We start from the raw sequence: 25,516 nt of genomic DNA on the forward strand, positions 1-25,516 counted from the left end.
TTCCTTAAAAAACGAAACGTCAACACCGAAGGCTCGCGATATAAACAGAATCCAGAAGTAGCTGGACGCACTCCTTCATTCGACATTTGTCACCGATGCCACCTGTCGATAATCCGGTTGAGGAAGACACGTGACGGAGGGCGGCGAGGGGGGTTGTTTGTATGAATCAGCATCGCAGAAAAGATGGACCTCATTAAAGTTTCCTCACCGAGCGGAATGACAAAAGAAGCAAGTGTGCTAAGATAATCATTTGTTTGTTTTTCTTAAACGACGAGTCACAAATCATCACATCTGATGTTTGTGGCAAAATTCGTATGAGTCCACTTTTTGCATCACTCTTCTTTTTTTGACATATATAGGCAAAACACAAAATGACGTGTCTTTAAAGACAAAAAAACGTCTTTATGCTGATGTGCACTCTTCATTGGAAATACACGCCGGGTTTCTTACGCAATAGCGCGTCAATCACTGAGGTCGACGATGACTACTTAATTGCATTTTTTTATGGACAGTGACACTAAGGATTTGACAGGAGTAAACTGCAAGTACGAGTAACAGCCCCGCCCCTCTAACCAGGAAATCTAAAGCGCCTCCTTGTGGGCAAGACAAAAAATATCTGGCCCGGTCACTCATATTTTTTTCTATAATGAAAATACTACATTTTATTTTAAGCGCCTTTCAAGGACACTTTACAGTCACGGACAAGCATATATACTATAATAAATCAAATACAATAAACAATAGAAACAAGAGATAGAGTTAGACAGAAAATTCAATTTTAAATAGGTGGCTTTTGAGATGCGGTTTGAAGGTGGGAAGAGAATCGATGTTACCAAAGTTGGGATGAAGTGAGTTCCAGAGTTTGGGGGCAGAGCAGCTGAAAGCTCTGTCCCCCATCGTGCAGAGACAGGCGGGGGCACACAGAGGTGGAGGGAGGAAGAGGATCTGCAGGAACGGAGGGGATAGAAATGTGAAGGTCAGAAAGGTATGGGGAAGGTTATGGATAGCTCAAAATGTATAAAGAATTTTAAAGTTGATTCTATATTTGACCGGGAGCCAGAAAAACAGATTCAATGTTGGTTTATTTACATCTTATTTACAGATAAAGCTGCAGAAATCACAAAACAACGTAAATATCTGGTCAAGTTGTTTCCCAAATTGTCATATACATTGCGCACGTGGGAGTTGCTTTCAAATCAGACTTTGGGAATATATGCAAACCATAAACATGAGAAATAAATAGAAAATGGAAGGGAGAATGAATAAAACGTAAAGCAGACAGTTTTACACACACTTGTCTCTGTTTACATTCTTTTCATTTGTGTGAACACGTCGGCAGGAGACAAAAAGGAGTGCCAATAATAAGACATTTCATTTATAAGGTCTCACGAGAATTTTTTGACAAAAACATTTCTGGTGGCGTGTTCCTGTTCCCGCTGTGTTGCACTGTTGTGTGTGATGTTTTTTTTTCCTTCTTCAAAGCTTATTGTCTATCACAAATTGCACAAAGAAGAGGCACTAGTACGTCACGCGGATATCCCACACGCAATAGCCCACACGAGTGAAATTCTAGCCTGACGCTGGCTTGCATTTCACTTTCAGGAGCAGCAAATTTCATCTGTGAAACCTTCAACACAGAGAAAATGGATTTTTCCAGAAATACAGCAGACAGAAGTACTGTACATCAAATAACCGCACAGAGTGGAAGTTTTTGTTCAGCTTGGTGTAAATAGAAACAGGGATACAAAAGAAAAAATATAGTGTGGAATCCTTGGAACATGATGCGAGTATATGGTCACTGCCCCCCCCAAAAAAAAAAACACCTTGTTGCATTTTCTATTTTGTAACAGCAGGTGAAAAGCGCTATTGCAACGTGTTAAAGGTCTTTAGTTAACTCGACATGCTCGTATCATCAGCAGCTGCAAAAGGATGAAGAGTGGCGAGACGATGAGGCCGAACCAAAGGTCTCTGGCTTGCTCCTGCTCCACCAGCTTCTGGCACAGCAGCACCTCACACACCAGCTTCAGGCTAAGAACCGTCAGCACCCAGAGCAGCCTCAGCACCGCCAGGCGCTTTTCGTTTTCCTGGTAAAGCCGGATAGATACTATGGCCGTGAAGTACGTACTGAGACCGTCGGCGGCGAATAGGGGGACGAATACCAGCCACCAGCTTAGCATGGGGGTAAACATGTCGGCTCGCAGGGCGACGAGCATACTGAAGACGAGCAAGGCTAGTAAATGCAAAAAGAGTTCAAAGGTGGCCAACCCGAGCCACTGGACGAGTTCACGCAAAGAAAACAACATGGTGCGTGGCTATCTGGATGTTCAGTCAGAGAGGAACTTCTGGACAACAGCTTGGATGTCAGCCACCAGGAGTTTCGATGTGTCAGAGGAGTTGATGGATCTCATAAAAGAGACTGTTTGCTTTCGACTACATCTTTGAATCCAACCCGATGCGAGAAGCGTTCCCAGTCGCTGAATATCAGGAAACACTCCTAGAAAACAATGGCGGTTAATGTCAACACACACTGAAAAATGAGGACATGGCCTTTGCCAAGTCCAGCACCTCGTTTTTTGATGAAGATATCATCTTCCAGATTAGCAAAACCATCTTACGATAAACTAAGCGAACACTGTACAATTCTAGACAGATTTAGACACTGAGAAACATTAGCGTCGACACATTGAAGCTAGCCCAAACAGTAACACGAGTGCTAGCTTACCACACGTAGCCAGGCACGATACACTCAATTACTTTTTACATAAATCTGATGAATTGACATGTACGGAAATCTAGTTTATGTGACTGCGCATCGCTATACCTCACTCGCAGTCGAGTACGTTGCCTTCCATTTAGCGCAACTGGAAAAGCGACAAATCACAAGGCTAACAATCTATTAGCATCGCCCTGACCGTTGCGGTAACATCGCGAGAACGGCTGTGACGAGAATGGTGAATGAACAAATGACGTCACTCGTGTTATATCGTGCCCAGTTTTGAAATGTGTATTTTCATCTAAGAAATAATAACAATACAGATAACTGTGTAATTCCCTACGTTATATATACATAAACATCGCACATTGTTTAAATGTTTTGTTTTTTTGGTTTATAGTTGTTGATTTTTTTTAAGCTACACCGAGTCGCTAGATGGCGGTAATGATGTAGCTGGCGAAGTGTTGACAGTGACAATCGCATCTAAAGCTGAAACTTAACCGGTCAGTCTGCTGAAGAAGTTTACGTCCCACCGGGCTGTCTTATTTCCCCAGGTGAGTGATTTTTTTTCGATTATATGCTACCTGCTTTTATTTTCATTAGTTAATTGACGTCTCCTTAATTTTGCACGTTTTAAAACATTTTTTTCTGGCCATGGTTACTACTTTCTGGCGTTTTCTCGCTGTTCATTATATGCATGCATGCGTGCACATCAAACTCACTTGGATTCAATTATTGTGCAGTTAATATCCATGTTGGCAAACATGTAGTAAGTACCTCGATTACTTAAATATGAGCTAGATTAAACAGTTGCGCCCACGTTACAACTCGGTGAACGTGAGGGTCTATTATGTCCAAAGACCAAATGAAATAAATATACGTATGATGGAACCTGAGCTGTATGTGGGCAGTTGTTCGGCGAAGAGCATCACGCATGCTTGGTCAATTTTAACGCTGACTGAACCATCATGAAGGACAATGGCGTGCATAAAGTGTCTACTCGCGGAGACATTCACGGTGCCTCGTGCAGTCTTTCTCAATGTCTGTAAATTTGCCTTTCTCAGGATCAAGATGCAGACCCCAGCGCAGTCCATTCTTCATAGTGGCTATTTTCACCCAACGCTCAGATACTGGCAGACGTGTGCGACAGATATAAAAGCAGATAATCTCATTTACCCCATTTTTATCACGTAAGATGACGAACATAACCTTCAACTAAATTCAGGCAAACTTGTGTGGGATTGTAATTTGTTACAATGACATGGATGCATGAAAATTGTTCCTCCGTCTTTCTTGCTACTTCAATAGAGACAATGTTGATGCCGTGGAGCCTATCGGGAGCCTCCCTGGACAAGCCAGGTAATGGGGAAGAGGCTAGGGGTGGATATTATAAAATTCCGGTAGTAATTGTTGACCGACTATAGTGCAATGCTGACAGGGGCAACATTTGCGCAGAAGCTCCAACTGATGCAAAGGGTGTTGTCTTGAGATAAAAAAGGTCAGGGTGGCTCAAGCACCAAATACTGTTTGAGGACACAGATAAGAGGAGCATACGTTACAGTCAAATTTGTGATGTTGCTGGCGTGGAATATATATATATATGAAAATACAATAAAATACATCCTAATTTAAATAGCGCTTTCACAACAGCAGCAACTGTACCAAAGTGCTTCACATAATGGTCAACATAAAGCAAAATAAAAAACACAACAGTAGCATAAAAACATGGGCAGTTGTGCATAATTATATCATATTACAGCTAAACCTTGGCTTACGAAAGCCTTGGCTAATGAACTTTTTGGCTTCCGAACATTAAATTCAGCAGAAAGTAATCTTGGCATACGAACTATCTTTCGGGATACACACGGAGCGCCACAATGAGTGATGTGTCCTTTGCGAATGAGCCCGTTCTCTTAACAAGGAAATTGCAGCTGACTTTTTTTGTCCTCTATTCCCTGCCTCCGGTCTTCGACTAATGCTGCACGTGATTGGTCAAGAACGCAGCAGAGGGGAGGCGGGGGGGTTACAGAAACACAGAGCTGCAAACAAAAATAGATAGGCAGACGACAGAGAGACAGTGAGAACATGGATAGAAAACACAGTGAAATTCTGACTCGTTTCAACTTTGATAGTTCAAAGGCAGAGTGTAGCCTGCAAGGTTAAAATAACACATTAATAAAAATAAATAACCCGCACAAGCCATCTGTACACTTGATGCAAAAAGCAATCAACCCAGCTAAACAGAACACAATTGATGAGTAACTAGGTAAAATTATGGCAAAGAAAGGCAACTTCAAACGGATATTGTCAAGAGGCAACCTGGAAGTTCGTCATCCATTGATTATTTTAAGGCGAGCCACAGATGGTTTGAGAACTTTAAGCATCGTGCAGGGATTAATAGTGTCATTCGTCCTGGTGAGGCAGCCAGTTCTGACGATAAAGCTGCCAAAGCTTACAAGGAATCATTCCTCAAGATTGTGGAAGAAGAAGGCTACGTTCCTCATCATGTGTTTAATGCTGATGAAACCGGACACTGCATTCCATCAAGCCATTAACGACCATCCCAGAGGTAAATAAAACTACTTTATTATACTGTACAGTTTATTTCTTTAATTACAATACAATAGCACATTTATTATACATATAATAAGGTATATTTTGTGTAGTTTTAAAGGACAACCGACGTCACGTGTTTGTTTTTTAACTGACACCAGAAAAACGTTTTATAGCATCTAAAATACCCATATTTTTAGTCAAATGCAAAACACCAATAAAAATGACTTAAAGTGTCCAAAATCTGCAAAAAAATGGACCTGAGAATTGGGCATTTTCAGAAAGTCCCGCCCCAGTTCGTGACGTCACGCCAAGACGTCTTGCATTGCTAGTGAATCAAAACAATGGCTTCAGATTCGGAGAATATGCTTTCTTGTTACACATCCAGTGATGAATATGATTCAAATAGTTCTGAAGAGGAAGGCATACATGTTTGCAATCGATTAAAGAATTTATTCCTGTCATGATCTGGTTGGCGACCAACGGGGGGCGCTGTCGGCCCCGCCTGCACCTGCACAGGTGCTGGTCGTCCCGATCAGATTGGCGACCAACGGGTAGCGACGTCAGCCCTGCCTGCAGCCTCGCAGGTGCTGGTCGTTTTAATCACTGACACTCAAAAGGACACCCGGCACGACCATCCGGTGTCGGTTCATTGTTTGCTGCATGTTTTGTCTGCAATTGCATGCTGTGCATGTGTTTGTTTAACCTTGGCGGACTTTTACTTTTGGTCTTCTTTTGATACTTTGTATTTTTTCTGTTCAGATGATTTTGATGTTTTACATTTTGTTCCTGCTGACCTTTTATTTTAATACAATTTGTCAAACAACCTGCTGCTCCCTCCTGCCTGCTTTTTGGGATCCGCACCCGCCATCACCACCTCGCAAAACGTGACAATTCCATGCCATTTTGAGGCAACATTGGGGGAAAATCTCTCACCCCAAAAAAGCGGCACGAAATGTCGACCTCCGTTTCCACAGGCTGATAAATTCTTTATATGGAGCTTGGATGCCCTCTTCTGGCGGATTTTGGGTGCAACACGAAGTCACCAGACCAAACAAGTAAAATACATTGATGTGATGGAAGGACCGCTACAATGCGTCTTTTTTACGGTAAAGGGCGGTCCTTTAGTGATGTCACGTACGGACTCGTCACCAACTCAAAAACAAGACTTCCTGAATATTCAGGAAGTCTTGTTTTTGAGTCTTAAAACGTAAAATATAGCTATATGCGGTGGAATCTTATTAAAATAGGCCCAGTAAAAGTCATTTGAAGCCATTTTACAAATTATGGACACAACTTGTCCGGAGACGTCGGTTGTCCTTTAAGGCTTAGAAAATTAGAAAGTAGAAAATTATGTTTTATGGGGACCTGGGAACGGATTATTCTCATTTTAATGGCTTCCTATGGGAAATTAATGTATGGGATACACACTTTTCGCCTTACTTTTCGCTGTCTGGGAACCAATTAAGTTCGGAAGCCAAGGTATCCAGTTTTCTTCTCTTGCTCTTTCGGCCCAATTGCATCTATTTGGAATGTATTCCATTTGACAGATATGGGCTAAACAAAGTGGAAGGCATGCTGCAGCCGCTCGTCCAGAATGGTTTGAAATGCGTGCTGATCTTTGGCGTGCCGGCAAATATCGCAAAGGTATGCTCAGTCCATCTAAAAAGTGTGAAGCTGTTTGCTCATCAGGTCACAAACTGCAACGATGAGAACTTTTCCAAGAGTTTACTGTGCAGACATTTAGTTCTTTTTTTTTTGCCTTAGGACGAGCGAGGATCAGGGGCGGACACAGAGGACACGCCAGCCGTGATGGCCGTGAAGAAGATCCGATCGGTTTTTCCTGACCTGCTAGTTGCATGCGACGTCTGCTTGTGTCCCTACACGTCGCACGGACACTGCGGTCGGTGTTTCTTTTTTGCCATCGTAGACCTTAGTCAGCTAAATATTCACAGAGAGAATAGCTTTAATCTGCAGTCGAAAATCATGACTGTTATTGTGGTTCACATGGGACAATTTGACATTTTGGTTCATTCTTTAGCAAGCATCATGGAATTTCACAAGTTTGATTTGCTTTCACGGGCCAAATAAAATAATATCGGAGGCCAGATTTGCCTTAGGGGCCTTAACTTTAACACCAGTGATTTAAGGGATTAGCCAGCTAGTTCAATAGAAAAAGGGCTAGCTAGCGAGCTAGCTTTATCGCTATCAAGCTAGCTCAATAGGTGAGCATGGAATTTCAAGAGTTTGATTTGCTTTTACGGACCGAATCAAATAATATGGCGGGCCAGATTTGGCTTGCGGGCCTTAACTTTAACACCAGTGACCTAAGGGATTAGCCAACTAGCTCAATAGAAAGAGAGCTAGCTAGCTAGCTTGAGTGCTAGCAAGCTAGCTCGATAGGTGAGCATGGAATTTCACACATTTGATGTGCTTTCTCAGGCCGAATAAAATAATATGACGGGCCCGATTTGGCTCGCGGGCCTTCACTTTAACACCAGTGATCCAAGGGATTAGGCAGCTAGTTAAATAGAAGGAGAGCTAGCTAGCTAGCTTGCTTGATCGCTAACAAGCTAGCTCAATAGGTGAGCATGCAATTTCACAAGTTTGATTTCCTTTCTCTGGCCGAATAAAATTATCTGGCGGGCCAGATTTGGTCCCCGGGCCTTGACTTTGACACCCGTGTCTTTGCGACTTGATGTCAGTAAAATGAAGTGACAATCTCCATGCGTTTCAATTTGCCTTCCAGGTATCCTGAATGAAGATGGTTCACTGAACATCGATGCTAGCTGCTTGAGACTAGCAGAAGTAGCGCTAGCCTATGCCAAAGCTGGTAAACACCCCGCCCCTCAATTTCTGTCATCATATGTTTGAAGTGCACAAAAAAGGCACTTGGAAGTGTCTTAGTAGAACTTACCAATTGGGCAGTGTTGTCTAATTGTTTAGATTTTTTTTTTGATATTCAAGTCGGTTGTTTGCGTTTTGCTGCAGGTTGTCACATTGTTGCTCCTTCGGATATGATGGATGGCAGAGTTGGGGCCATAAAACAAGCGCTGCTTGCCAACGGCTTGGGAAACAAGGTACAGTAAGTTGGACGAATGCGCAACTATGACCAACTAATAACTTGAGTAGCCTATTTTCCGGTGTATAAGGCGCACCCGAAAGTCTTGATTTTCTTCAAAAGATGCGAAAATTCAAATGATTTGTGTGGTTTGTTTGGATCTGCAGGTGTCAATACTCAGCTACAGTGCCAAGTTTGCCTCGTGTTACTATGGACCCTTCAGGTACATTTTGCTACGGGATTAAAAAACATTTGCACAATGACGAATAGCAACATTTGCGGTGTTGTTGATGCAGAGATGCCGCGCAATCCAAGCCGGCTTTTGGGGACAGACGCTGCTACCAACTCCCCCCTGGGGCCAGAGGACTTGCCCTTCGAGCTGTGGTAAATAATAGCTAATTAACTATCTCGCTAGCCAGCTCGATAGATGAGCATGGAATTTCAGCAGTTTGATCTGCTTTCGTGGGCCGAATAAAAGGATGTAGCGGGCCAGATTTGGCCCTCGGGCTTTGACTTTGACACCTGTGATGTAAGCCAACTAGCTGAAGAGAAAAAAAGGTTAGCTAGCTAGCTCGATCGCTAACTAGCTCATTAGGTAGCTCAATCGATGAGGATGGAATTTCCTCAGTTTGATTTGCTTTCGCGGGCCGAATAAAATGATTTAGCGGGCCAGATTTGGCCCCCGGGCCTTGACTTTGACACACCAAAATGTTTTTCCAAACGGTATCACGTAAAGTTTGCCTAACGGCATACTGTGCTTCAGGAACGAGATGTAAGAGAAGGAGCCGATATGCTGATGGTGAAACCTGCTCTGCCGTATTTGGACATTGTGAGAGAAGTCAAGGACAAGGTCTGTCCGTCTGTCCGTCTTCACGATTTGCCGCATGCGTCCTTTCACATCATGGCGAGATTTTGAAAGAATGTGAAGAATTCATTTGACGCCGCAAGGACACGTGTGGATGTGGCAATGAAGGTTGTCATTCTTGTTTTTTTTCTTTTTTCTTCTGCCTGTATTCAGTTCCCTACTCATCCCCTTGCTGTTTATAACGTGTCGGGGGAATTCGCCATGATTTGGCACGGAGCGCAAGCTGGAGCCTTTGACTTACGAGCCGCTGTCATGGAGGCCATGACCGCCTTCCGCAGGGCAGGTGAGTGACAACTATTGCTTGTTCTCATCTGTTATGCTATAACAGGGGTGCCACGTTGGAGTTACCGTTTCCTCTGGGGGGTGTGGGGGGCGTTATGAATTTGGGGAAGCCATTAGCATGTTTCATCCCCTCCACATATTACATACAGAGCGGAATCAATGACTAGTTTTCAAATTTCAAAGTCCAAAATAATGAGTGTTCTTGTGGAACAATTTGAAATTTAGTTTTGGAACTTTAGGTCTGTACCTCTCAGTACCCCTGACATATCATTAGAACTTTGTTTATCTTTTAATTTTATTGCATCATTACAATAAATCACACATTATGTACATGACCACACAAAATTCCGCTCCATCGCCAAAGGACTTAATAGACTCTGAATCTGTGACAGCCCGATGAAAATAAAACAGTTTTCGCTCTGTTACAAATGATGTTGTATTAGCTATCCATTATCTGGCTAGCTAGCAGTCTAGCTGGCTAGATGTTGGCTAACTGGCTATCTATTAGCTATTTATTAGCTATCCATTAGATAGCTGGCTCGCTATTCGCTGTCTAGCTGGCTGACTAAGTTGTCTAGCTGGCTAGCTGTTGGCTATCTGGCTATCTATTACTTATTTATTAGCTATCCATTAGCTAGCTAGCTTTCTATCTATTTGAGTTACTTCGGGGTTGAGTGAACGCTGGTGCATGTGGCTGCCGCTGCTCATCCACAGAAAAACTTCATCCCGTGACTGTAAAGTGACCTTAGAGTTTTGAAAGGCACTTAAAAATTAAATGTATTATTATTATTATTATTATTATTATTATTATTATTATTATTTAACATGCATCATGGAGTGTCACAAGTTTCATTCGCTTTAGCGGGCCGAATAAAATGATGTGGTGAGCCAGATTTGGCCCCCGGGCCTTGACTTGGACACCTATGTGTTATAGGGGGAAAAAGTATATATTAAGAGTGTTTTGGGTCCTTATGATGAATAATTTGATCACCATCACAATTAAATTCCCCAAAAATGTGTTTAAATACATGGAATAATATTTCATGCAATGGTGTTCATGGTGACTCCGTACTCTGCTCAATCCAAATCTTTATCAAAATGAACGGTCCCGTGAAAGGCAGTAATTACATAAACAATACAATGAAAGATATACAGGTAACACCCGACTTACGACGGAGTTCTGTTCCAACCAAACAGGCGTAAGTCAAAATGGTCGTAAGTCGAAATCCATTCAAAATGTTGACTAGAGACTTGGAGGCTGACTCGCAAACTCCTCCCTCCGGTGCCATCACACGGCCGATTGCTGTGCGACAGTGAGATGCTGGCTGGCCAAAATTGTCATACAATTGCATACGTTGCAGTGCCAGGCGTAGAATATTTTGTTTTTAAATATGGTCTTGAGGTCGTGGTCGTTAGTATGGGTGCTCGTAAGTACCAGATGGTCGTAAGTCGGATGTTACCTGTACACGGAATAATATGCAATGGTGTTCATGATGACACCGTACTCTGCTCAATCCAAATCTTTGTCAAAATGAACGGTCCTGTGAGAGACAGTTATTATATAAACAATACATGGAAAGATATACTGGACATATATTGATATTAAAAATTGTTACAGTCAGCTTTGTAACGGTTTTTTTTTTTTAGGCGCTGACATAATCATCACCTACTACACCCCTCAGTTGCTCAACTGGTTGAAAGAATGAAGAAGGATGAGCCACGTCTCTTTTTAAGCGAGCAACCAAAAAAAAACATCACTTGAAAACATTATAGCAACACTGACAGATTCACTACTTTGGGGAATTTATTCAAAGTCTGTGTGGGGAAAAGTGGGCATTGTGTAACAATATGACAGCTTTTATTTATAGTCAACAATTCTCTTATGGATCTATCTATATATATTTTTTTGGAAGAAATTGGGGTGGGATTTTAAAATCCCAGATTCACAGCGATATAAACTATTTACAAAACATTGAAATGTTCTCATTCAGGTCAAAGTTCAAGGTGGAGCGGAAAAGCACTACAAGCTCTAACTAGTCAACTAAGCTAAGCTAATTTCACCTCTCGGTTTTACATACCGCCAACTGTTGCGCAATAAACACTGAACAATCTAATACATTTCTGCGTCAAAACCTCTCGGAATGTCCAATTAAGTTCACCTGTTGATGAGATCATGTTTTTGGTTCATTTTGAAAATCATTTGTTGTTGTTGTTATTTGTGCATGTAGGTTTCTGAATGTAGTAGCTTCTATCTGTTTTCTCAAATACTTGATGTTCATCCATGTTGGTGACCAATATCCCTTTGAAGCAGATATTAAAAGCTTTCTTTCGAGGTCACGCCGTGGTGTGGCGGAAGTCATACTTCAGGCTCTCATTTACTGCCAAAATAACTCCATTGAAATAGCTTTTAATGTCAACATATTTACGTTCTCATGTAATACAGTCATTTTTGTTTTTCGGAAAACTATTATTTTTATTGATTATAAGTGTACGTGCGCGCGTGTGTGTGTGTGTGTGGGTGTGTGTGTGTGGGCGTGTGTGTGTGTGCGTGTTACTTCCGGGTAGAGTTAACGCTCGTCTGCCGCTGCTCACCCGTAGAAAAACTCAACCTGTGACTGTGAAGTGTCCTTGTGAGTTTTGGAGGAGCTTAGAAATCAAATGTATTATCATCATCATTATTTTTTTTAATTATTATATAAGGGAAATTGCGTTTTTAAGTCCTCCTTTCTGCGCAACTACATAGGATGACCGTCAGGGGGCGACTCACGATCGTTTTGTGAGTTGTACTGTATTCATACGCTGTAAAAAAAAAACTAATCTTAAATAGTTTTGAGCGTTATCTGACATATATTTTAGGTTATATATAATGTAATACGTACAGTGCTTTTTGTCATTCGGGAAACTATATTATTATATTGATTATAAACGTGATACATGTGTGCGTGTATGAGCGTTACTTCCCGGTTCAGTTAACGCTCGGTCGCCGCTGCTCTCCCGCAGAAAAACTCAACCGGTGACTGTAAAGTGTCCTTGAGAGTTTTGAAAGGCGCTTATAAATTACATATATTATCAGCACTATTATTATTATAGAAGGGAAATTGTGTTTTTAAGTGTCCTCCTTCCTGCGCAACTACCTCAGGTGGCCGCCACGGGGCGACTGACGATCGTTTTGTGAGTTGTACTGTATTCATACGCTGTGAAAAAAAAAACTAAACGTAAATTGTTTTTAGCGTTATCTGACATTATATATTTTAGGTTATGTATAATTTTATTACCGCCCAACATTGCCTTCTTATTTGAGGTGCTTGTTCCAGTCACTAACAAAGCGCATGAATCGCTATGTACAATTAAAACATGTTTGACTTGAAATTCGTTTTAATCTAATGTAACGTGCACGCATTTTAGTGTGATGGAACGAACGTATCGATGTAATAATGACATGTGTCTCATTCGACACGGCAGCCCGTCACTGAATTTCTTCACAGCGTGACGCGTGAGGCGGAGTGGCGGCGCGGAGGGGGGGCGGATGTGTGGGTTTCTCTCGTTAAAGTTGAAGTCATCTGGATGGATGTTGTCACTCCTCCCTCGCGCACCGTCAGTCTTGAGACCGATGCCGTGCCGCTAAAAGTACATCTCTGTGCGAGCAACAACTTGTTTGGTCGTGGATCGACACGCATGGGACAGACAGACAGTCCGCCCGACAACGACCAACATGGCGACTTTGCGTGACTTTTGAGAGAAAACGGGAGAAGGACGGAAGGGAAAGGGCGCCTTATGTTTGTCGGCCAAGCGGTCGTTTCTGCATCAGTGCCGTAGTCGAAGCGCTCGCAACGGGCGTGCGGGCGTCATGAGCCGCGGAGCCGCGCCGGGGTGCCGCCTGCTGTTGGCCGCCTGCTGCTGCTGCTGCCTCCTCCCGGCGCTCGGAATCGACATCACGGTGGCGGTGATGCTGCCGGACAACCACCACAAGTACCCGTGGGCCCTCCCGCGAGTCTTGCCGGCCCTCCTGATGGCGCGAGAGGACCTCCGCGGCAAACACGGGCTGCTGCTCGGCCGCTCCGTCCACGTCCTCAACTACAGCACCGAAGACCCGCTGACGGGTTCGTGCGCCGTGAGCCGAGCCCAAGTGGTGGCGGTGGACGCCAAGCTGTACGTGCGGCCGGACGCCTTCTTCGGGCCGGGCTGCGTGTACCCGCTGGCCTCGGTGGGGCGTTTCGCGTCCCACTGGAAGGTCCCGCTGGTCACCGCCGGAGGTCCCGCGTACGGCTTCGACAAGCGCGACGAGTACCGGACCATCGTGCGCAGCGGGCCGTCCACCACCAAGCTGGGAGACTTCGCCAACGCGCTCCACGCGCATTTCAACTGGACGTCCCGCGCCGTGGTCATCTTCCACGACCTCAGGCACGACGACCGGCCGCACTATTTCCTGTCGGAGGGCATCTACCTCAAGTTGAAGGAGGAGATGAACGTCACGGTGGAGGCGCAGCCCTACGAGGACGACTTCAAGCACTACAAGGAGCTCATCGCCTTCATGAAAGAGCGAGGCAGAAGTAAGCCTTCCTTCTTCTTCACTTCTCGTGTCATCGGGCATTTTCGGCAAATGAAACAGAAAAACGCTTTAATTATAAAATCCCTTTGCGTGGGGATGAGGATAAAAACACACCAAGACTCCGCATTGGGGAGCATCCCAACTGGAACGAAAACTTTCCAGGTTTTGTTTCCCAACCCGGCTCATATTTGACCGGTGGCGGACCGTCAAGGCCTGCAAAGCCTTCTCCGCTAGCCTAAAAAATATCCCAATTTGCTGTGATTTATTGATTGGATTGGATTTGGATTGGATTTGCCTTTATTAGTCTCGCAATGGAGAAATTTACATTTCACAGCAGCAAAGTTATGAAAGAAATTTCAATTTTTGATAACTGCAAAACCGCCACCACACAAACGTTAACAGCAAGGAGAGAGAGAAGCTCGCACATAATCAAGCAAAATGAAGCAAAGACGTTGTGAGATTGACCTTGTCGTGATTCTTGTTGGGAATTGACCATTTCACGCGTTTGCATCATACAGACCGCCGGGATCCAAATTAAGGCCTGGGGGTCTTTTGTGGCCCACCTTACACAATATATATATATATATATATATATATATATATATATATATATATATATATATATATATATATATATATATATATATATATATATATATATATGTATGTAATTTGACGTGGGATACAAGATTAGTGATAGCCCAATTTTTTAAATGGCCCTTCTGTTTTTCTGTTGGTGGCCCTCGAACCAAAAAGTTTGGACCCCCTCCTAGTTGATGTTGACTCTCCCAAACTCCATTTTTTTATAAAATGGGGGACATTTTTGCTTGTGCCATACCTCTTCTTTATCTAACCTACAGGTGTCAAAGTCAAGGCCCGAGGGTCAAATCCATTATTTTACTCGGCCCGCATAAGCAAATCAAACTTTTGAAATTCCATGCTCATCTATCGAGCAAGCTAGCTAGCAAGTTAGCAGCTGAGCGAGTGAGCTAGCAGCCGCATTTCGGAATCTCAGATCACTGAATGGAGCGGCAACAAATGGACCCCGGTACGCCCCTCCATCTCGGCTTGAGGTCACGGAAGCAGGCGGTTTTGTCCAGGCTCGCTTGGTCGACGTTCGCTTTGAGTCCAGCGGCCGATAGCCCGGAGGCCATCTGCTGTGCCAACTGGGCCGAGGTGACGAGAGGCCGAGACGGGAGAGAAGCGCCTTCAACTGTTGCCGTCGTTTGAGCTTTTACAGCTGACAAAGTGATTGCGCGCAGTTGCGCTATCAAGCCCCGTTCAGTACCCTCAGCCTGCACCCTTCCCCCATCCGCCCACTTCAGTTCCCCAAATTCTTCCTTGCATGGAATTCCTGGCAAACGACAATGTGGGACACTGTGGTCAGAAGAAACGACACCCTCCTATTTTCCATTATTAGCACAAAACATATTTGGAAGTCGTGCTTCTCACGGCTGGCTTTTGATTTGATATTGTGTTTTAAAGGCTCCCCGGATTAATTCCCGCTGTTGACTGACATGAGCTCACCCACGTTGGATGACAAAGAGCGTGGCTCACACTCACTCTCCTCGTTCTGACAAAAGTGTGAGATGGGGATGAGGTCATGGCTCCATGGGGGGTGGCTGGGTGACTCAATGTCATCCAAGCATACTTGGAGGGACATTCCCTTTTGCGCCAAGGTTTCATCATTTTGGAACAGGAACGCAATCCAATTTACTGTGTGTGTGCATATACAGCCTAGATATGTATATATACATATGTGTATATATATACAGTGAGACATTGGCTTACGAACTTAATTGGTTCCCAGACAGAGTGTGTAAGGTGAAAAGTGTGTATCCCCAAAAAAATGTTCCCATAGGAAACCATTAAAATGAGAATAATCCGTTCCCGGGTCTCCATAAAATATAATTTTCAACTAAATATGCCTTAAAACTACACACAACACACCTTATTCTATGTATAATAAATGTGCTATTGTATTGTAATGAAAGAAATACACTGCACTATATAATAAAGTCACTTTATTTACATTTATGATGGTCATTGATGGCTCTTAATTGACACCTGTTGCTTTCTGATTTGTAAGGTCTTACGAAACTGATGCATCACATTATCATTCATCATGTTGATGATTCTCATAGCCAGCCTTTTCTGGATGGAAGTGTTCAATAAAAGCCTGCACATCAACTCCTGAATGTCCTGCTTCTGCCTGTCCTCTTGAAGGCACATCAAATCCTCTGTGTTGAGGACCTCATTATGGTCAGCAACAAGCTCCTCGATGTCATCTGCATCCACTTCAAGTCCCGTAGGTGCTGACAGAGATTTTATTACAACAAGCCTGTCAAGCCCGGCAAAATAAAATGGCACACTCGCGATCCCGGAAAGCAACAAATTTCCGCGATCACTGCTAACAATCACCTTGTGCAAAGCAAACTCTTGGACTTGCCAACACAAAACACAGCAAGGTGTCGTAATCATGTCACTGGTGAGGTGACAGCGACTCGTTGAAATGTCCCAATATCGGTGATTAGGGGATCAACAGGCACACCTCGTTCGTGTTTCTCAATGATCTCCTTCTTCTCCTCGACTGTTTTTGACTTTTGTTTTCTGTCTTCTCCGGCTGACGGAGGTCGGGAGCGGCGGTCCCGCCCCATCTATCAACTCGCACGTGACAATTTCGGTGTAATTAGTCATGTGAAAGCATCGACTAAGTAACGCCTTTGTGTAAAGCTTTTAGGCGAAGGATGGTAGCAATGGTGGACGGTCCCGGCTATTTATTTGTAGAATGGTCGTAGAAAGTTACTCTCAGGGAAGTGACACACAGCGTGAGAGATGTGTCAGGCTGAGATTCACATGACAGCCGCGGTGCGCACATGTGACGCCACAAACGCACACCTTGTTCGTGTTCCTCAATGATCTCCTTCTTCTCCTCGACTGTTATTTTGTTTTGTGTCTTCTTCGGCTGAACACGGGCCTGTGGTGGCACCTTTTTCAGTCCCATAACGGGAAAAGTATCGTTGAAGATGATTGACGTGTGCACTCATAGAAAGGGGGCGTGGAAAGGTAGGCCGGCTGGGACGATGTTCGGTCGTGTGCTTTTGTGTTCTTCCGCCGAAGATTTCTATGCCAGCCGTGGTGGGGGGTGTGTATCACGAAAATAGTGTGTATGTCAAGGTTTAATTTTCATAAATGTAACATTGGTAAACCGAAAAGTTCGTAAGGCAAGGTATTCGTAAACCGAGGCCCCACTGTATATTAAAAAAAAATCCTCGTCTCACCCCTCATGGGTGGTGTCTGTCCCCCATTTTTAGCTCGGGTCCTCTACCAGAGGCCAGGAAGCTTGAGGGTTCTGCGCAGTATCCGTGCTGTTCCCAGCACTGCGCTTTTCTGGACCGAGATGTCCGATGTTCTTCCCGGGATCTGTTGCAACCACTCGTCGAGTTTGGGGGTCACTGCCCCGAGTGCTCCGACCACCACAGGCACGACTGTCACCTTTACCTTGCAGGCTCTCTCCAGTTCCTCTCTGAGCCCTTGGTATTTCTCCATTTTCTCATGTTCCTTCTTTCTGATGTTTCCATCACTCGGGACCGCTACATCCACGACAACGGCTTTCCTTTGCCCTTTATCTATGAGCACGATATCTGGTTGGTTGGTCATTACCATCTTGTCAGTCTGTATCTGGAAGTCCCATAGGATCTTTGCTCGGTCATTCTCCACCACCTTGGGAGGTGTTTCCCATTTTGACCTTGGGGTTTCCAGTCCATACTCCGCACAGATGTTTCGGTAGACTATGCCAGCCACCTGGTTATGGCGCTCCATGCAGTTATGTGTTGGATTGTCTGAGGTGCCTCTTTGCACAACCTCCACCTTGGGTCTTGCCTGGTGTGGTATATCCCTGCCTCTATGGCTCTGGTGTTCAGGGCCTGCTCTTGGGCAGCCAGGATGAGTGCCTCTGTGCTGTCCTTGAGGCCAGCCCTCTCTAGCCACTGATAGGACTTCTTGAGATCAGCCACTTCTTTTATGGTTTGGTGGTACATACCGTGTAGGGACTTATCCTTCCATTATTGTCCCTCTTCCAGCACCTCATCCTCTGTTCCCCATTGTCTGAGACATTCTCTGAGTACATCATCCGTTGGAGCCTTCTCTTTGATGTATTCATTGAGCTTGGATGTTTCATCCTGGACAGTGGCTCTCACACTCACTAGTCCGCGGCCTCCTTCCTTACGGCTTGTGTACAGTCTCAGGGTGCTGGACTTGGGATGGAACCCTCCATGCATGGTGAGGTGTTTTCGGGTTTTAACATCCGTGGTCTGGATCTCTTCCTTTGGCCACCTTATTGTTCCTGCAGGGTATCTTATCACTGGCAGGGCATAGCTGTTTATTGCCCGGGTCTTGTTCTTGCCATTGAGCTGGCTTCTGAGGACTTGCCTCACCCACTGGAGGTATTTGGTCGGAGCCGCTTTCCTTGTTGCTAGTTCGAGGTTGCCATTGGCCTGTGGTATACCAAGGTACTTGTAGCTGTTTTCAATGTCTGCTATTGTTCCTTCAGGGAGTGAGACCCCTTCAATGTGGACTACGTTGCCCCTCTTAGTCACCATTCGACTACATTTCTCCAGCCCGAATGGCATCCCGATATCACAGCTGTAGATCTTGGTTGTGTGGATCAGAGAGTCTATGTCCCTTTCGCTCTTAGCATACAGCTTTATGCAGGGGTGGGCACTCCTAGTCCTGGAGGCCCACCTTCCTGCATGTGTTCCAAGTCTCCCTGTTACAATACACCTGATTCAAATGATCAGATAATCACAAAACTCTGCGGAAGCCTTACATTGAACCTGCTCATTTGAATCAGGTGTGTTGCTACAAGGAGACTTGGAAAACATGCAGGAGGGTGGCCCTGCAGGACTAGGAGTGCCCACCCCTGGCTTTATGTCATCCATGTAGAGGAGGTGACTGATCGTAGCTCCATTTCTGAGGCGGTATCCATAGCCTGTCTTGGCGATTATCTGGCTGAGGGGGTTCAGTCCTATGCAGAACAGCAGTGAGGAGAGTGCATCACCTTCGTATATGCCACAATTGATGGACGCTTGCGTTAGTAGCTTGCCATTAGCTTCAAGTGTGGTTTTTCACATCCTCATCGAGTTTGCAACGAAGGCTCTCAGGGTCCTGTTGACCTTATATAACTCCAAGCATTCAGTGATCCATGTGTGTGGCATCGAGTCATATGCTTTCTTGTAATCAATCAAGGCTGTGCACAGGTTGGTATGTCGGGACCTGCAGTCTTGTGCGACTGTTCAGTCAACCAGCAGCTGATGTTTGGCACCTCTAGTGTCTCTACTAATGCCTTTCTGTGCTTTGCTCATGTATTGATCCATGTGTCCGCTTATCTTAGCCGCAATGATGCCTGACATGAGCTTCCATGTTGTGGAGAGACAGGTTATTGGCCGATAGTTGGAAGGAACTGCACCCTTTGAGGAATCCTTCATGATCAGGATTGTTCACCCTTCGGTTAGCCATCCTGGGTGAGTCCCATCCATCAGCAACTGGTTCATTTGTGCTGCTAGGCGCTCGTGGAGTGCTGTGAGTTTCTTTAGCCAGTAGGTGTGGACCATATCCGGGCCTGGTGCCGTCCAGTTTTTCATACCTGAGACTCTTTCTTGTATGTCTGCCGCTGTGATGGTAACTGGGTTCTGTTCAAGGAGGTTGCTGTGCTCCTCTTTCGAGTTACCAGCCATTGTGCACTGCTGTTATGTGCGACCTTGTTCTCCCATATGCCTTTCCAGTATCTTTCAATTTCCAGCCTTGGAGGGTCTGCTCTGCTGTTAGAACCCTGCCACTGAGCGTACACTTTCGCAGGTTGTGTTGCGAACAGCCTGTGTATATGTATATATACGTATATATACAGTGAGATCTCAGCTTACGAACTTAATTGGTTCCCAGACAGAGTGTGTAAGCCAAAAAGTGTGTATCACATATATATATAGTGTGTATCATATATATATATATATATATATATATATATATATATATATATATATATATATATATATATATATATATATATATATATATATATATATAATCATTGTCTAATTAGTCAGAAAGTAAAACACGGAGGATTCTGATCTTGTAGCGTGAAAATGTGGAAGGACTTGACGAAACAACTTGAACGTGTATTTGTGTGGACGAGAGGCCGCCGCAACACAACATGTTGCCCCCCGAATGTGAGGGCATTTATCTTGGTTGCGATCCAGCAGACAGTGGAACCACTTGGCGTGGTTCAACCGTGATGGAACAGATGAGAGTCGGGGTACAACACGAGTGTAACCAATGAGGAAACGTCTGCTAAGTGGCCTCCGAGCTGTGGGCATATTCTCCGCCGTATGTCTGGAATCAAAATAATGGCCCTTCTATATTTTTGTGGATACGAAAGCCGCCAAGTGGAGGTGGCGGGGTCAAAGTTCATTGTCAACACGCCGGTCGGTTGATTGCAGCGTGAGCAGACAATGAAGATGTCGGTTGGAAAAATGAGCACAACAACCTTTTGTCAACGCTCCACGTTTAAAGGCTTTTTATTTCTTTATTTTTCATCCGTGTGCCTACGTCAAGGATTGCAAAAAAAGGGAGAGTGTCGAAGTACGACGCAAAATACAAGGCTTAGAGCCGCCCCCAAAAAAGGGCCCAAAAGCAGCTCTGTTAAATATTTAACCAGGAGACTTGATTTTATTGGTAGTAGAGGTTACACTCACTCCAAGAGTGTGAGCCAAAATTAGAATGTGGAAAAAAAATGGTCTCTGGCTCTCTGGCATGATATTTACAGCGGACTATGTGGTGAGTGGTCCAAGTGCAATTTTTGATCTTATTTATCATCGCATCCTCTAGGATAGGTCGAAAAAGGGCCAGATGATGTGCAAAAATGTGTCCATTCCAGTGCCAGGGTTTTTGTCATTCTCACTTCAATTGCAGGACCCACAGAAAATTGACTTTTAGGACTACATAAACATTCATCAGAAAAAAAGAGTCAATTTCCAAGTTATATGGGTCTGGAGTTTTCTGAGCTTGAAATGGGGGCGGCTGTACAAAATACAATACAATACAATACAATACAATACATATATATTGATTCATATTAATGCTTTAACAACAGCTGAAGCTGTAACAAAGCGCTACCATGGACAAAAGGCAAATACTTCCCCCTTGTGGAATGGAAAAAACAAACATTGTCAGGGGTCTGATCAGCACTTTATCGGCACACCCGGCAAAGAAAACATTTCAATTCCCGAATAAATTTGGGAATGGAAGGCGAGTGAGTTAAAAATCACTTTTTTTTTGTGGATGTTGCCCCGCCCAAGAGTTTGAATCTGTTCCCTCTTTCCCGTGGTGTTCCTCCAGGGTCAATCCTAGGGCCCCTTTTTTGCATTCAACATACAGTACTTCCTACAGAGAAAAATTGAAGGTGTCACTTCCATGCCGATGTCCTCCAGATTGATTTTTTTCTCTTCATCTTGATCATGCGTTGTGTTAATGCTGGAGTGAAATGAATGCTCTGCTTACTTTTTGGCTTCAGTCATGTTTCAAACATGCAAAAATCACAATTATTTCACAATAGATCCGTGATGTTTACTTGACCCGACCTGTCGTTTTCCTGGGAGGTATCATTTATTCTTGCTTACCTTGTCGTTGTTGTCTCCCGCCGCAGTTGTGTACATCTGCGGCCCCTTGGACACCTTCCTGAACATCATGAAGCTCTTCCACAGCGAGATCCCCGACCCACAAAACTACGCCATTTTTTATTTGGATGTTTTTGCCGAAAGTTTGACAGAACGTAAACCTTGGCAGAATTCTGATCTGGAGTGGGCCGATCCGATTAAGGTCTTTAAGGTACGTCCAGTATCATGGAGGCTGATGTCCGTTGTCGCCATTTTTATTAAAATTACTTTTTTTATGAGTGGGGCAGGAATAAAATGCACCTGTTATTTTTGTATGGAACATGATCTGTCATTTTGAATGAAGAGCTTGGATCAGTCAGTTCACATTTATCGAGGCGTACATAAAAACCACCGATGTAGAAAAGTATTTAAAAGCAATGGAGGGTTGCCACGGTAATCACCAGAGAAGATGCTATTCTGCCTTTTATGGGTCTGTGTAAGCTCTCAGTCGTACATGAGTGGTCCATCGATGAGAAGGTTTCTTCAGCCGTCATCTGTACAAATTTGAAGGTGTCGGACGTTTCGCTTCCAAGAGGCTTCGTCAGCAAACTAAAATTTGCTGGTAGTTTTGGCCCTATATATATATCCCTACTGTCCAGACATGGTGGCGCCAGACTCTGCTATGATTGGTCCCTGCTCTCAGGTTGGGGGGGAGCAGAGGACTACTCCCTGCGGCTACACTCATTACTTCTATTGTCCGGACTGATTACTTCTATTGTCCTCACTGATTATGGGCTCTACGACTGGCCTGATTGCCCCATTTGCTCTTGTATCACCTCAGCAGCATAAATCAGTATATATAATAAGTAAGCCTATGTAGTCTAAGAAGTCTGTTTTATGAACGATCCAATTTAAACCTCACCCCACCATGGTGAAGTGTTTTGCTGTTTTATGAAAATAGCTTCTTTTACTCCCCTTGTCGGTAAATTTTAGTTAGCTGACGAAGCCTTTTGGATAAGAAGCGAAAGAAGTACAGATGACGGCTGAAGAAACCTTCTGATCGTTTGCTGAACGATGTTTCACCCCTCCTTTTTTTCTCTGTGCCCCTATAGTCTGTTTTCATCATCACATACCGACCCCCCGACAATCCAGAGTACAAAGAATTTCAGAAGCGACTCCACGCAAGAGCGCAGCAGGATTTCGGCGTGCATTTGGAACCGTCGCTGGTAAACAAAGGATGGCCGCATAATTTTGGAATTCAGCTGGACTCCTTCAATAAGATCAGCTATCTTTCTTTTCGCAGATGGATTACATCGCCGGCAGCTTCTACGATGGCTTTGTGCTGTACGCAAAGGCCTTGGACGAAACGCTGGCTGAAGGCGGAGCTCCAAACGACGGCATCAACATCACAATGAGAACGCAAAACCGCCAAATCTGGGGTGAGTAAATGTGCTTACGTGCCTGTTTGGTAGCACAGCTGCTCCATTCGTCACCCAAAATTGATGCCGACCTTTCTAAGCATAAAAATGAAACACCGCCATGTCCGCAACCACGTAAAAAGAGACGGAGATTTATTCCTCCAAGCATGTCCCATTTTAAGAAGGCATGAAAGATGGCACGGCCTGACCGGACCTTTGCTTTGGATGTTGTCGCCAGGGGTGACGGGTCTTGTTACCACAGACCACAAAAACGCCAGGGATATAGACATCAACCTTTGGGCCATGACCAACCAGGACGCGGGAGAGTATGGGGTAAGTCCACCCATTCTTTCAATTTAGTTATTTATTTATTTATTTATAATACATACATTTTATTTCTAAGCGCCTTTGCGGGTCTGTTTGTTTTTATTTTTTTGTTTATTTCTTCATGTATTTATTTATGGGTGTGTTTATTTATTTTTGTGTGTATTTATTCATATATGAGTTTTTTTTGTTTATTTATCTATTTATCTATTTATTTATTTATTTATTTACTTTTGAGCAGTTATTTATTGATTATGTTTCTTTTTGTGTTTTGCTCGAATTATGTACAGTAAAGTCTCGTTATATCGATATTCAAGGGAGTCCGAAAAAATATCGATATAACCGGGACTATCGATATATCCGACCCTGTTTGCATGTAATTTTCGCCGTGCGTGCATAGAAATAGTATCGATATAACCGGGACTATCGATATATCCGATATCGATATAACGAGACTTTACTGTATTTATTTAAATTATTAATGTATTTATTTATTTGCTTGTTTGTGTTTGTGTATGTGTTTATATTTTTATTTCTTCATGTGTTTATTTATTTATGTGTGTATTTATTCATGTATTAGTTTTTGTGTTGCATTTATTTATTTATTTAAGTATTTATTATTGTTATTTTATTATTTGTTTGTGTGTTGTATTTTTCGGTATTTATTTATGTATGTATGTATTTATTTATAAATATTTATTTATGTAGATATTTATTTGTTTATTGCATTCCATTTATGTATGTATTTATTAGTTTATTTGTTCATTTGTTTGTTTGTTGTTTGATGTATTTTTGAATATCTTTTGAATTGTGTGACTTGGAGAGAACGGAGGCTTTCGCATGGGTGGGTGGACACCACATCCTTTGGCCATTAGTGTCTTGACAAATACTCGGGCTCTTGACTTCCCTAATGATAACATGCTTCAAACCTCACATTTCGACCACGGTCGCAGGAAAATCTTTGTGTGTTGTGATGTGCTAAACACCACCTCCCCTGCCCGCCCCTCCTTTTTTTTCTTTGAGTGCAAATAAAAAAGTGGGTTAGCTCCATTGGACTTGAGTCCGAATTTCATCAAGGTCCTCTGAGGCAGCGAGATGGGAGCCCTCGTTCTTGTCTATCTTTGGCTTTAATTGGCACTCTTCCGTCACCGCCGGCCTGCTTTTCTCATTCTCATGCGGGTTTTCGGGTCCTGCGTTTGGCGGAGTAACCAGTTCTGGCTTTATCGCTCGTATTTAGCAAAATGATGCATTGTTGATATGGTTAGTGTGAATGGCAGCGGTTCGCAAAACTCCCACTCGAGGACGCCATTTTGGAAGTTTGCCCCTCCCAAAACACCCATAATAATAATAATAATAATACATTTAATTTAGAAGCGCCTTTCAAAACTCTCAAGGTCACTTTACAGTCGCAGGATAAGTTTTTTCTGTGGGTGTGCAGCGGCAGCTACACGCACCAGCGTTCACTCAACCCTGAAGCTGTCACGGTTTGCAAGGTGGTGATGGCGGTGCGGATCCCAAAAAGCAGGCAGGAGGGAGCAGGAGGTTGTGTTTGACAAATTGTATTAAAATAAAGGTCAGCAGGAACAAAATGTAAAACATCAAAATCATCTGAATGAAAAAATACAAAGTAGCAAAAGGAGACCAACAGTAAAAGTCCGCCAAGGTTAAACAAACACATGCACAGCATACAATGCGTGCGATTGCAGACAAAGCATGCAACAAACAATGAACCGACACCGGATGGTCGTGCCGGGAGTCCTTTAAAGTGTCACTGATTAAAACAACCAGCACCTGCGAGGCTGCAGGCAGGGCTGACTTTGCTACCTGTTGGTCGCCAATCCGAACGTGGCAGTCCGCCAATGATCGGGACGACCAGCACCTGTGCAGGTGCAGGCGGGGCCGACAGCGCCACCCGTTGGTCGCCAACCAGATCATGACAGAAGCAACTCAAATAGAAAGAAAGCTAGCTAGCTACCCAACAGATAGCTAAAGGATATCCAATAGATAGCTCGCTGGATAGCTATATAGCTATTAGATAGCTGTCTTAACTCCCAAAAGCGAACGCTGGCGCTGTGGCTGAAAGGTGCTTATAAATGACATGT

General features: G+C 43.8%; 3 protein-coding genes and 1 pseudogene across 4 annotated transcripts in view; 2 read left to right on the forward strand and 2 right to left on the reverse strand.

Annotated features, from left to right (window-relative positions):
- Nucleotides 1-1,047: 1,047 nt before the first annotated feature.
- tmem203 (transmembrane protein 203) lies at nt 1,048-2,954 on the reverse strand. 2 transcript variants are annotated; one of them, XM_089020489.1, is made up of 2 exons: nt 2,822-2,954; nt 1,048-2,494 (listed from the first exon to the last, which is right to left on the reverse strand). In XM_089020489.1, the coding sequence occupies exon 2, from the start codon at nt 2,301-2,303 to the stop codon at nt 1,887-1,889; it is 417 nt and encodes a 138-aa protein (XP_088876615.1). In that variant the 5' UTR covers nt 2,304-2,494; nt 2,822-2,954; the 3' UTR covers nt 1,048-1,886. The 2 variants fall into 2 exon arrangements, with proteins under 2 accessions (XP_088876615.1, XP_088876616.1); XM_089020490.1 differs by lacking the exon at nt 2,822-2,954 and adding an exon at nt 2,566-2,740.
- Nucleotides 2,955-3,128: 174 nt separating this feature from the next.
- Nucleotides 3,129-11,811, forward strand: alad (aminolevulinate dehydratase). Its single transcript, XM_089019914.1, has 12 exons — nt 3,129-3,267; nt 3,778-3,903; nt 4,022-4,072; nt 6,817-6,913; nt 7,034-7,169; nt 8,016-8,099; nt 8,258-8,346; nt 8,495-8,550; nt 8,624-8,711; nt 9,091-9,177; nt 9,346-9,475; nt 11,122-11,811. Exons 2-12 carry the CDS (start codon nt 3,785-3,787, stop codon nt 11,178-11,180), a joined length of 996 nt encoding a protein of 331 aa, XP_088876040.1. The 5' UTR covers nt 3,129-3,267; nt 3,778-3,784; the 3' UTR covers nt 11,181-11,811.
- Nucleotides 11,812-12,977: 1,166 nt separating this feature from the next.
- The window catches only part of npr2 (natriuretic peptide receptor 2), a 52,518-nt gene continuing 39,979 nt past the window's right edge, over nt 12,978-25,516 (forward strand). The window contains exons 1-5 of the mRNA XM_089019913.1: nt 12,978-14,024; nt 21,723-21,904; nt 22,785-22,898; nt 22,976-23,111; nt 23,329-23,423. Coding sequence (XP_088876039.1) covers nt 13,322-14,024; nt 21,723-21,904; nt 22,785-22,898; nt 22,976-23,111; nt 23,329-23,423 — 1,230 coding nt within the window. The 5' untranslated portion in view covers nt 12,978-13,321. The remainder of the gene's footprint in view (nt 14,025-21,722; nt 21,905-22,784; nt 22,899-22,975; nt 23,112-23,328; nt 23,424-25,516) is intronic.
- On the reverse strand, nt 17,348-18,654 carry LOC148884159 (uncharacterized; annotated as a pseudogene).

This window comes from Hippocampus bargibanti, linkage group LG18 (assembly GCF_051943395.1).
Source record: "Hippocampus bargibanti isolate YZ-2025 linkage group LG18, ASM5194339v1, whole genome shotgun sequence".
Taxonomy (NCBI): domain Eukaryota; kingdom Metazoa; phylum Chordata; class Actinopteri; order Syngnathiformes; family Syngnathidae; genus Hippocampus; species Hippocampus bargibanti.